The sequence below is a fragment of the Malania oleifera genome, chromosome 10 (genome assembly GCF_029873635.1).
Source record: "Malania oleifera isolate guangnan ecotype guangnan chromosome 10, ASM2987363v1, whole genome shotgun sequence".
NCBI lineage: Eukaryota > Viridiplantae > Streptophyta > Magnoliopsida > Santalales > Ximeniaceae > Malania > Malania oleifera.
In genome coordinates this window covers 86486249-86497900 of record NC_080426.1, presented here as the reverse complement: position 1 = coordinate 86497900, position 11652 = coordinate 86486249, and the positions used below count along the sequence as shown (strand labels likewise).

At 43.5% G+C, this 11652-nt stretch overlaps 1 protein-coding gene across 1 annotated transcript; it reads right to left on the bottom strand.

Annotated features, from left to right (window-relative positions):
• Nucleotides 1-5055: 5055 nt before the first annotated feature.
• LOC131166764 (uncharacterized) lies at nucleotides 5056-5655 on the bottom strand. The gene has a single exon (XM_058125334.1). The coding sequence runs from the start codon at nucleotides 5653-5655 to the stop codon at nucleotides 5056-5058; it is 600 nt and encodes a 199-aa protein (XP_057981317.1).
• Between the last annotated feature and the right edge of the window lie 5997 nt (nucleotides 5656-11652).

Sequence of the window (11652 nt, the reverse complement as noted above, 5' to 3'; positions counted from 1 at the left end):
ATTGGACCTGAGTTTACTTTTGAAAAATGGGCTTTAATTGAGTTTTAAAACGGGCCGGCCCAATTTAGAAAGAAATAGGGCCCAAGTCATTTTTAAAACAGGTTGGCCCACTTTTCCTTTTAAAAAAAAAATAAAGCCTGTGTCTATTTTGTTGTTGTTGTTGTTGTTGTTGTCTATTTAAACGATTGGGCTTGGATTGAGTTTTTGAACTGGGTCGGCCCAATTCAAAAAGAAACAGAGCCCAAGTCATTTTTGAAACAGGCCGACCAAAAAAAAAAAAGAAACAGGGCCCAAGTCATTTTTGAAACAGGCCGGCCCACTTTCTCTTTTCAAAAATAAAGCCCATGTCTATTTAAATGGTTGGGCTTGGATTGAGTTTTAAAACGGGCCGACCCAATTCAGAAAGAAACAGGACCCAAGTCATTTTTAAAATAGGCCGGCCAAAAAAAAGAAATGGGACCCAAGTCATTTTTGAAATAGGCTGGCCCACTTTCCCTTTAAAAAAAAAAAACCTGGGTTTATTTAAATTGTTGGGCTTTGTGCAAAACAAACTGGCTTCGGGTTCTTTTAAAAACAAGCCCCAGGAATAAATGCGCCCCCCCTTTTTTATTTTTATTTTTCTTTTTATTTTTCCTCGAGTTTAGATATTATGACTGCTCCACGTCTCTCAAAATCTGTCTCGAGATTTTTTTCCGCCGCCTTGTGAACATAATCCTCCACTGAGGGGACTTCACAACTCCCACAGCTTACCTTGCTCACAATCCTTGGGGGCTTCTCGATGCATGTCGCCTCTCTCATCCTCCTGTCAGACACACACTCGGCATGGCAATCCTTTTTATTCTATTTAAGCAGACTTCCTCTCACACTTAAACACCACAGGCAAACTCCACACGTGACTGTAACCTATCTTTGGTCATCCTCTGTTACGAGAAACCGCACCTTTACTATCTCAAATCTCTTAACACTCTTAACCGTTTCTCATGGTTGGGGCTTCATCTTCCAAGCGGGTTCCTGATTTGAATGTGGCACCAGAGGTGCCATCCTGTTCTAGTGTTCTCAGCTCCTTCCAACTCTCTCCTCAGTTCCAAAAAGAAATGCTGAGGAATGAGACAGTACTGGCCTCGATGTCCAATCCCGGCATAGTCAACTAGGCACTCTATCACAGTGCCCAGGCAATGTCCTCAACATCTCACCTAGCCCGTTGTCTATAGAGACAGAATGAAACCGTGACCCTCTTCGGGAATGAAACCTACATCTTACGGATGAAATACCAAGAGGAATAGTAGAAAACGAGGGAGTTAAGGCAAGAAAATAATATGTTAAAATGGGAGGTCGATGACTTGAGAAAAATGGTGGCTGTTTACTCCAACGACCTTAGGCCTAAAATAGCCAAGTTGGAGAAAAGCCGGGAGGACATCCAGCGAGAACATAAACGGCTCAAAACCATAATGCATGGAAAAGGCCAAACTTCTCATTCCTCAGCCTGAAAAGGGAAGTAGAGAAGCATGAAAAGCCGTGATATTATGTGTTTAAGTTGCCATACATGACCTGTAATTGTACACCCCCCTCACCTTTTTTTTTTTTTTTTGAATTTGGTTTTGGGAGAGTTTTGGTTGTAATCTCCCAAGACCGTGACTGTAACCACGGTATTCCTTTGCCATAAGTGAGGGCAATTAATAAAATTTGGGTGTTTTATCTTTCCTTCGCTTTTTTTTTTTTTTTGTTTTTACTGAGGACAATAGTATTGTTGGTACACCAAACCGGGTTATAATATCCTCTGAATGGCTTGTTATGGATGTAAAAATTTGGGCCATGGGGGTACAATGACCAAAACCCCTATGATGGTTGGCTATGGATGCAAAAGGATTAATCAAAAATTTATTCAACCAGGCAAGTACGAATGAATGGCGCTCTACTGCTATATGTATGCATGTTACTAAATTGTGATGCTTGAATGCAGGGGCATGTTGTTATATATACATGATGCCCGTTACATGATATGTCTGTACGCTGCTACCTATAGTGGGAATGCCTTTCACTAAATGCATGAAATGCATGAGGATGTGTGAAGTGCATGCATGAAATGTATGAGGATGCATGGCCTTTCTTCTCGATCCCGGATCTTGGCCACACTTTTAAGGTCTAGTCTGGCACGACGGTACCCGACTTCACCTTAATAAAACAACTGCCCCGGTTTCGTTCATTGGCTACTAGTCTTTACTGCGTTTCGGATTCCAAAAGGGTCTCGTAATCTGTCCTAGTGTTTTCTTGTCACGGCTCTGACCATTTTCAAATTTCTACAGGCACTCAAAATCTACCGCAGTGTCTGACTATCGGTACTTTCCAGAAGATACTCAACATTTGTTATAGTGTCTGGCTATCAGTACTTTCTTCAAAATCCGAAAGATGCTCAATTTCTGCCCCAATGTCTAACTGTCGGTACTTCAGATTCCAAAAGATACTCAAAATCTGCCCCAGTGTCTTGCTGTTAGTACTTTCCATGATCTTCAAAACTCAGGGATTATTTAAAATCTGTCCCGGTAGTTGATCACTAACGCTTCCAGTGATTCCCAAAACTTGAAGGAGTACTCCGAATCCGACCTAGTATTCCTTCATTACTGATGTTTGACATGCTTCAAGCTCCCCATTGGTGCCTGAACACCGTCCTGGTGTATTGGGTTCTTGATTTTTTACCTCAATAAACGGGGATTTCCTAACAATGAGAATAATCATGCATTTATGCCATTAATGTGCTGAATCAAGACATCAAGCTGTGCGAAATAGTTGTTCTGTTACATTCAAAATTTATTCAGGAAAAAGATAAGCTTTACAACAACATTCCCTATTCTTAAAGGTATCGACATTAATTTGTGAAAACTAAAGTCTCTTGTTCTTGCGATAACTGCCCCAGCTTCAACTAGAAGGAGACTGACCCTTTTGGTATTGTAAGGTTGAATAGTGCCCTTAGGTCCATTGTTTGCTCAAGGCTTATTTTGGTGCTTTGCTTCACATTTCGATCTCTGGATGGTCTTTAAGACTTGGGACGAAACGTAGGCTCGGGGATTTAGGTTTTCAGAAGAATAAGGAAACTAAGGCTCAAAACCCATCCCATGGCAACAAATCATGTCCCAGTTTGGGGTGAGACATTTTTGCAAGAGTTTCACCGAACTCATCCTTTTGAAAAAGCTACCTACGTACCTTTTCAGGATCAAGTCATTACATAGTTCAAACTCAATATTAAGTCTGAAAAATCATTTGAGGCAACAACATATGCCAATCTGGTTAGGTCTTTCCATTCGGGTTGTAATGTAGGTTATGGGTATTGGTTAAAGAAGAAAGGGTGCATGAGGCTCGAACTTATGAATTTTACCAAAGGGTGAATTTGCCAAAGATCACAAACGATGCATATCTCCTGTCTTTCCTGTGCTTTGATTTTCCCTTTGTTCTTTTGCATCATTTTCCTTTTTTTTTTACAGGGAATCATGCCTCCATTTTTTTATTTAGGCTTCGTTCGAGATCGGTCTTTCCAAAACTACCCCAGTGTGGGGTGTGATCCTTTGGCGGGTTTAAACGAAAGATTAAACATTTTTAGGCACAATAAGGGGTATCAAAGGGAGTTTTCTTTCTCTAACTTTTGGGTAGCAGAAGAATGGCCTGCCGTCATTTTGACACTGCATTATTGCCTCGCATGATTTGACTGACCTTTGAAAATCCCAACCCGGTTTAAATTTTGGGCAATGACTTTTTCGAAGAAGATGGTTTCGATTTTAAAGTTCAAAAAGGTTCATCAAGTGATTAAAAACATTGGGTTCTTTAAGGGAACTGGTGGTCCAAAAATGGTCATCTATCATTTAATCGAAATAATGAGCAAAGAGGGAACACATGAAATAACACTGTGATCCTTTCATTAATTTCTTTTGGAGATGTATACAACCATTAGGTATAATATTTCTTTACAGCATCAGAGTTAACAGGGTGCAATAGGTCGGTTCCATCCATATTTGCTAACAATAGGGCGCCTCCTGAGAATGCCTTCTTTACCACGTAAGGCCCTTCATAATTTGGTGTCCACTTGCCACGAGGGTCTATATGAATCAGTAAAATCTTTTTCAGTACTAGGTCCCCCTCCTGAAACTGTCGAGACCGCACTTTTCGGTTAAATGCTCTTATCATCCTTCTTTGGTACAATTGTCCATGGGCCATGGCGGCCATCCTTTTCTCCTCGATTAAGTTTAACTGGTCATACCGGGATTGTACCGACTCTGCCTCAGCCAACTTTACTTCTTTCAGAACTCTTAGAGATGGGATCTCAACTTCTACAAGGACCACTACCTCCATTCCGTACACCAAAGAAAAGGGAGTAGCGCCCGTGGAGGTTCTGGCCGTAGTCTTGTAAGCCATCAAAGTGAAAGGAAGCTTGTCATGCCAATCTCTGTAAGTTTCTGTCATCTTCTCCAAAATGTTCTTAATGTTTTTGTTGGCTGCTTCCACCGCCCCATTCATCTGTGGTCTATACGGCGCTGAATTGTGATGCTTGACCTTGAACTAATTGCATAGCTTGTTCATTACTGCGTTGTTTAGGTTCTTGGCATTATTCGTGATTATTCTTTCAGGGATTCCGTACCGACAGATCAACTCTCTTTTGACGAAACGACTTACCACATTCTGTGTGACACTAGAGTACGAGGCGGCTTCTACTCATTTAGTGAAATAATCGATTTCCACAAAGATGAAACGGTGTTTGTTACTGGCCTTTGGGCTTATCGGCCTGATCACATCCATGCCCCAGGCTGAAAAGGGCCAAGGTGCGGAGAGATCATGAAGTGGGGCCGGGGAGACTTGGATCCGATCACCATAAACTTGGCACTTATGGCACTTTCGGGCGTAATCAATGCAATCTCTCTCCATGGTCATCCAATAATACCCGCTCCTAAGTATTTTTCGTGCCAATGAGTGGCCTCCAGCATAGGTACCGCAGACTCCCTCGTGAACCTCACGCATGACTTGTCAGGCCTCCTGTGCCTCTACACACCGTAGGAGGGTCATGTCATGATTTCATTTGTACAAGACTTCACCATCTAAGAAAAAGCCCATGGCCAACCTTCTGATAGTCCTCCGATCATTACTAGCTGCCCCTTCGGGATACTGATTTTTCTGGATGTAGGTTTTGATATCATAAAACCACGGTTTTCCATCGGCCTCTTCTATCACCATGCTGTGGGCAGGTTCGAGTTGTACTCTGATCTGAATAGTTTCGATCCTCACCCCTTCTTCTACCTTGAATAAAGCTGCCAGTGTGGCTAGTGCATCAGAAATTACGTTGTTTTCTCTTGGCGTGTGAGAGAAACTAATACTGTCAAACCCTTCTATCATCTTTTGAATGAACTCTCGATACGGTACCAGCTTGGAATTGCGAGTTTCCCATTCTCCGGTGAGCTGGTGGATGACCAAGGCCGAGTCTCCTTTCACTGTTAGTCGCTTGACACCCCAATCTAAAGCGGTCTGCAAACCTAATATACATGCCTCGTATTCGGCTATGTTATTAGTGCAAGGGAAGATGAGCTTAGCTACCACCGAATAATGTTTCCCATCTGGTGATATGAGCACCGCGCCTATACCATGTCCCCAAACATTGACTGCCCCATCGAACAACATCCTCCATTCTTCGAGGTCTTCTTCCCCTTAGGTTAGGGAGTCTATATCTTGGTCTGGGAATTCGAACTCCATAGGTTGGTAATCCTCCACGGCTCTTTCAGCTAGGTATTCTGCAATGACACTACCCTTGATAGATTTCCTGGTGACATAAGAAATATCATATTCTGTCAACAACATCTGCCATCGTGCTACCCGTCCAGTTACTATGGGCTTTTCAAACACGTACTTGATTGGGTCCATTTTGGAGATTAGCCAGGTGGAGTATTACAAGGTGTATTGCCTCGGCCTACTGACCGTCCATACCAAAGCGCAACATGTTCTTTCCAGATCAGAGTACTTAGACTCATAATTTGTGAACTTCTTACTAAGGTAATAAATGGCCCTTTCTTTCCTCCCGGTCTCATCATGCTGGCTCAATACGCAACCCATGGAGTTTCTTGAAATCGCCAAGTACAAGATTAAAGGCCTTCCGAACACTGGTGGTACCAGTACTGGGGGATTCAAAAGGTACTCCTTTATTTTTTCAAAGGCCACTTGGCACTCTTCATTCCACTTTTCTGGGTTGTTCTTTCTCAGCAACTTGAAGATGGGTTCGCAGGTGGCAGTTAATTGAGATATGAACCGAGCAATGTAGTTGAGCCTACCCAAGAAGCTTCGTAACTCCTTTTCGGACTTTGGGCTGGGCATCTCTCGAATGGCCTTGACCTTATCAGGGTCTACCTCAATCCCTTTCTCACTTACTATAAACCCTAATAGCTTCCCGGACGTAGCACCGAAGGTACATTTTTCGGGGTTTAACTTCAATTGGCACTTTCGGAGCCTCTCGAACAATTTTTCCAAGTTTAACACATGGTCTTTCTCATTGTGTGACTTAACGATCATGTCGTCGACATAAACCTCAACCTCCTTGTGCATTAAGTCATGAAAAAGAGTTACCATAGCCCTCTGGTAAGTGGCTCCAGCATTTTTTAGTCCAAACGGCATGACTTTATAGCAGAAAGTCCCCCATAACGTGATGAAGGTCGTTTTTTCCTTATCCTCAGGTGCCATCCTGATCTGGTTGTATCCCAAGAATCCGTCCATGAATGAAAATAAAGCATGCCCGATGGTATTGTCCACCAGCACATCAATGTGCAAGAGGGGGAAGTTGTCCTTAGGGCTTACTTTATTTAAATCCCGGTAGTCGACACAAACTCGTACTTTACCATTCTTCTTGATTATTGGGACGACATTGGCCATCCATTCAGGGTATTGGGCTACCTCCAAGAATCCTGCCTCAAGCTGTTTCTGTACCACCTGCTTTATCTTGAGTAACATCTCTAGCCGCATTCTCCTCAGTTTTTGTTTTACTGGCTTTGAATCCTGGTGAAACGGGATCTTGTGGGTTACTAAATCTGTGTCTAAACCTGGCATGTCTTGGTACGACCAGGCAAACACGTCCTGGTATTCCCTTAGTAATTCAATCATTTTTTCCTTTCTATCACCCTTTAGTAGTGCCCCAATTTTCACCTGCTTGGGTTCTTCCTCAGTTCCAAGATTAATCACAATGGTGGGATCGCTATTGGTCAAGGTTGGTTTTTCGTCGGACTTTAACATTCTTTCCATTTCAAGGGACAAGTTTATTTCTTGATCTTCAACTTCAGTTTCATGGATTAGATTTTCAAAGTTAATGTCAATTACTTGGTGAGGGATTCAGGTGTTGTTATTTTCTTTATTCCTGCATGAAATTAACAAACAAATTTTGACAGTTGATTTCCAAAATGCACATAAATGACAAGGAATGCATGATTCATTTTCATTAAGAAGCTTCCCCGATTTTTCAGTGGCCTAGGGAATACAAAAGAAAAATAGAACTAAACAAACTCTGAAAAAAAGATCGTTACATGATGATATCTGGTAAATCAAAAGAACTCCAGTTCTGAAGCTGTACTCTTGGTTGGAGATGACGGATCCACTCTGTAGAAGTGTTCGAGTGGACTTCAGCATCCAATACTTATAAACTCAATTACCGCAATTCTACCTCTAGGTTGGATTGACTGCTTGTTTCATCATTGATTCTTTCCACCCTCCGCATCTTCTTCTCTTTAGCTTTCTTCCTTCGATCTGCCGCCGTAGGTATGTAGCCAAGGCCATATCTGTCTTTCACTTCCTCAAGCATTAATGGCTTTTGGATCCCCTATAGGTATTTTTCGAGCCCTTTTTCCAGATGGTACCCCTGTCTGCTCATTTCAGACGCCATCATATGCACTGCGGTGGAGATCTGAGGGCGTGAGATTGGAGATCCTTCTGCTATAATTGCGACATTTATGATCTCGAAATCTTGGAACGAGTCCTCCAATGCCTCTTCCGTGGCTTCCATATAAGGAGTGGAAGTGGGCTTTGTTATCATAACGTCGGTTTCACCATATACACAGACCAACTGGTTCCCAACTACAAACTTCAGCCTCTAGTGTAGGGAAGATGCGACCACCCCAGTGTTATAGATCCATGGCCTTCCCAATAAGCAGCTGTAGGAAGGTGTGATGTCCATTACCTGGAATGTGACGTTGAAGATGACTGGCCTAATCAGTATGGGAATCTCAATTGCCCCTACAGACTCCCTACGGGTTCCGTCGAAAGCCCTGACTACCAGATTGTTCTGCTTGACATACGAAGGGTCTACCGACAATTTCTAAAGAGTGGTCATTGGCAAAACGTTGAGGGATGACCCATTATCGACTAACACCCGAGCTATCATATGGTCCTTGCATTTGACCGATATGTGCAGTGCCTGGTTATGCCCTCTTCCTTCTGAAGGGATTTCTTCATCACTGAAGGTAATGTAGTTGGTCACGGACAAGCCTCCGATTACATTGCTGAATTTTTCTACACTGATGTCTTGAGGTATATGCACCTGATTAAGCAATTTCAGTAGTGCTTCTCTATGAACCTCTGAGTATAAAAGCAAGGACTATACGGATATATGTGCTAGCATCTTTTTTAACTGGTCGACCACACTATATTCGCTATGTTTGATAAACTTCAGAAATTCTTCAGCCTCCTATAGTTGAATTGGCCTTTTAGTGCTTCTGCTTGATTCACCAATTTGTTCTGTATCCAGCTTCCCAGACTATGCTGGTGCATATACTCTGCCACTACGCGTTACACCCGCAATATTGCCTGCATCTTCCACACCCCAGGTTTGGCAATAGTACTTCCATGGCACCGCCTTGTCATTTTGATATGGGAACGGTCGAGGTACCGAGATAACCAAACGGGTTGGGGTCTTGTGGACATAGTTGGATTTTTTTGCCAAAGGTATGAAAGGTTGGTGTGGGCACGGGGGATGTTCTTGTTCTTTATCTCCTAGAGTTGAAACTTCCCCATCCTTTTGAACTTCTATGAACTTGTTATCCAACATTTTGCGAAGGATCATCCTAAAGGTTTTGCAGCCCTAAACAGTCTTTCTCAAAGAACTTTGGCATTCGCATCGCGCCCCTTTGGGACAGGTGGCCTTTGATTCTATTAGGCCCACCTTCCTGAGCTCCTGGTATACCCAATCCAAAGCTAAATGATCTAGGTTGGCTTCCTGTGCCTTTTTGAGTTCTACCCGACCATACCGATCTGGTCTCCCTCATGATTGGGTAAAGGGTTTCCCTGAATGCCCGCCGGCTTGTCATCAAAGGCCAGCCACCCCGCATCCTTCAATGACTGAACTTTATATTTGAAAGCCCAGCACTGGTCAATGGAGTGGCCCGGAGAGTTTGTGTGGTATGCACAGTGGACATTGAGATCAAACCATCATGGTGGAGGATCGGTGACGGGAATGGCTGGTATGGTCATCACCATTCCTCTCTCACACAGTTGAGGAAACAAGTCGGCATAAGGCGTTGGGATTGGGTCAATCCTTCTAGCATTCCTTGGTGCATCCATTTCTCGAATTTGATTGTTTGTGGGTGCTGGTCTTAGTCGGGGGGTTGCAAACTGGGGCATCAGGCCCATATGTAGTGTTTGGTTTACTACTAGTTCCATGTAGAAATTTCCCCTAGGTTGTTGACTTCAGCTTCTCTGCCTTAGGCTCCTGATAGACCCCTGTATCATTTGGGTCTCTTCTTCCTTTTTTCCTTTGACCCACTTCTTACTTGGGCCGTTATCGGTAGTGCCAGTCTTTATTCGTTCAGCTTTGACGTCGGCTTCCACTCTAATCCCTTCCGCCACAATGTCCATGAAGTTATGAGGGGTGGACCCTACCTGCTGTGAACAGTAGGGATCTTTTAACATCCCTACGAACATCGATATTGCCTCACGGTTGCCGACCAGAGGGTCCACTTGAGTGGCCGTGTCTCTCCAACGGTGTGCATACTCCCTGAAAGTTTCTGTTGGCTTTTTCTCCATTTCCAAAAGATACATCTTGTCCGGAGCCATTTCCAAGATATGACGATATTGCGCTTCGAAGGCATCAGCCAAGTCACCCCACATACGGATCTAGGCCTTGTTCTGCTGGACATATCATCTAGCCGCTGTACCGGTAAAACTGCTTCAGAAGCAATGCATCATCAACTTCTCATTATTGGTATAGGCGGCCATCGACTGACAATACATCCGAAGGTAGGTCCGAGGGCATGTAGTCCCGTCAAACTTCTCGAAGTCTAGCATCTTAAACTTTGGAGGAAGGACTACATTAGGCACCAGGCAATAATCTGAGGATCTGGCGGTACTGGCGGCCTGAGTCCCCTTTATGGCCCTTAGCCACTCTTCCAGCTCATCACAACGGTATTCCGTCACGGTCTTGCTTGTCCCTACACCTGAAATTGCTGATGAGGGCATCCCCATTCCTGTCACTGCTGGGATAAAAGGCAACGTGCCATGCGGCGGTTTCTCCGAGGTGAATGGTGGCGGACCGGAAGATTACCAATGAATCGGCGTAAAATCGAGCGGGTGGATAGGGTCATTTTATTCTTCATGATCCTGATCTTGGACTGTCTTTCCTTTGTTTAGAAGTAAGTCCAATATCCTCTTCATCTGATTGCTCAACTCTTCCTGCCCCTGCTCGATCCCCAAAACATGACTCTCTAACTGTTCTGTCATGGCCTTAGCTTTTCCGCAGATGTTGTACGGGTACATACTTGCCTCAATCTTGCTGGATCTTAGTCACGTACGACTTGTTTCCACCTCCCTGTTCATGAAAACCCGCATCCTTCAGAACAAATGCATGTAATGGATGTTTATGAGTATGTATGAAAAAGGTGCAATCATGCAATCCTATGTGCTTTAGCCAAGGTTCTGAAAAAAAAAATCCTTATCATTTCATTTCAAATTTTCATACAATTTTTAGTGAGAAACACAGAAAATTTCCAACTAGTCTACACAGGCGTCAAATCCTGATTTCCTGGTCCGCTCCCGACGAGGCAGCTTGAATCTTCTGGGGTTGGTTCTGACTTTGTGAGAGCCGCACTGTCCACCTTCTATTTCAGTGCTTTGTACTGGGCTTCCTAGTAGTTGGCCTTGTTTACACAAGGCTCCATATTTTCAAGCACTTTGTTGAAATGGTATCTCTGTTTGTCATACCGCTTTTCTAGGTCTTGTATGTACTGAGATTTTCTTCAATTTCTGCTTTTGACTCCCTCAGTTGTTGGACCTTTTGATCAAACACCTTTTGAAGTCTCTACTTCTCCTTTCTCAAAACTGCCGATGCTTTCTTTGACCGTGAGCCCTGAATCTTCGGTCGCTTGCTTGGTTCAGGTTAAGGATCTACCGGACCTCGTTTTGGAAACTGTTCTCTAGAGGTCATTCTTTCAGATGGACACATAGTTTCTCTCAGTCGTTTCTTGTCTGTCAGAGTTTTTCCCTCATACAAGAACCGAGGGTTCACCCTATCACGTTTCCATAGCTCATAACTCTCCTGGACTCCCGAGTTCTAACTGATTGCTTCGACTATGTACACATGCCTCCATGATACAAAAAATTCCCGGATCTTCCTTTGGCTATCATCATCCTCATATGTAAACCGAGCGTCTG

Excerpts from the sequence above, each read along its gene's own strand:
- LOC131166764 (XM_058125334.1), bottom strand. The coding sequence starts at position 5,655 with ATGTTGTTCGATGGGGCAGTCAATGTTTGGGGACATGGTATAGGCGCG.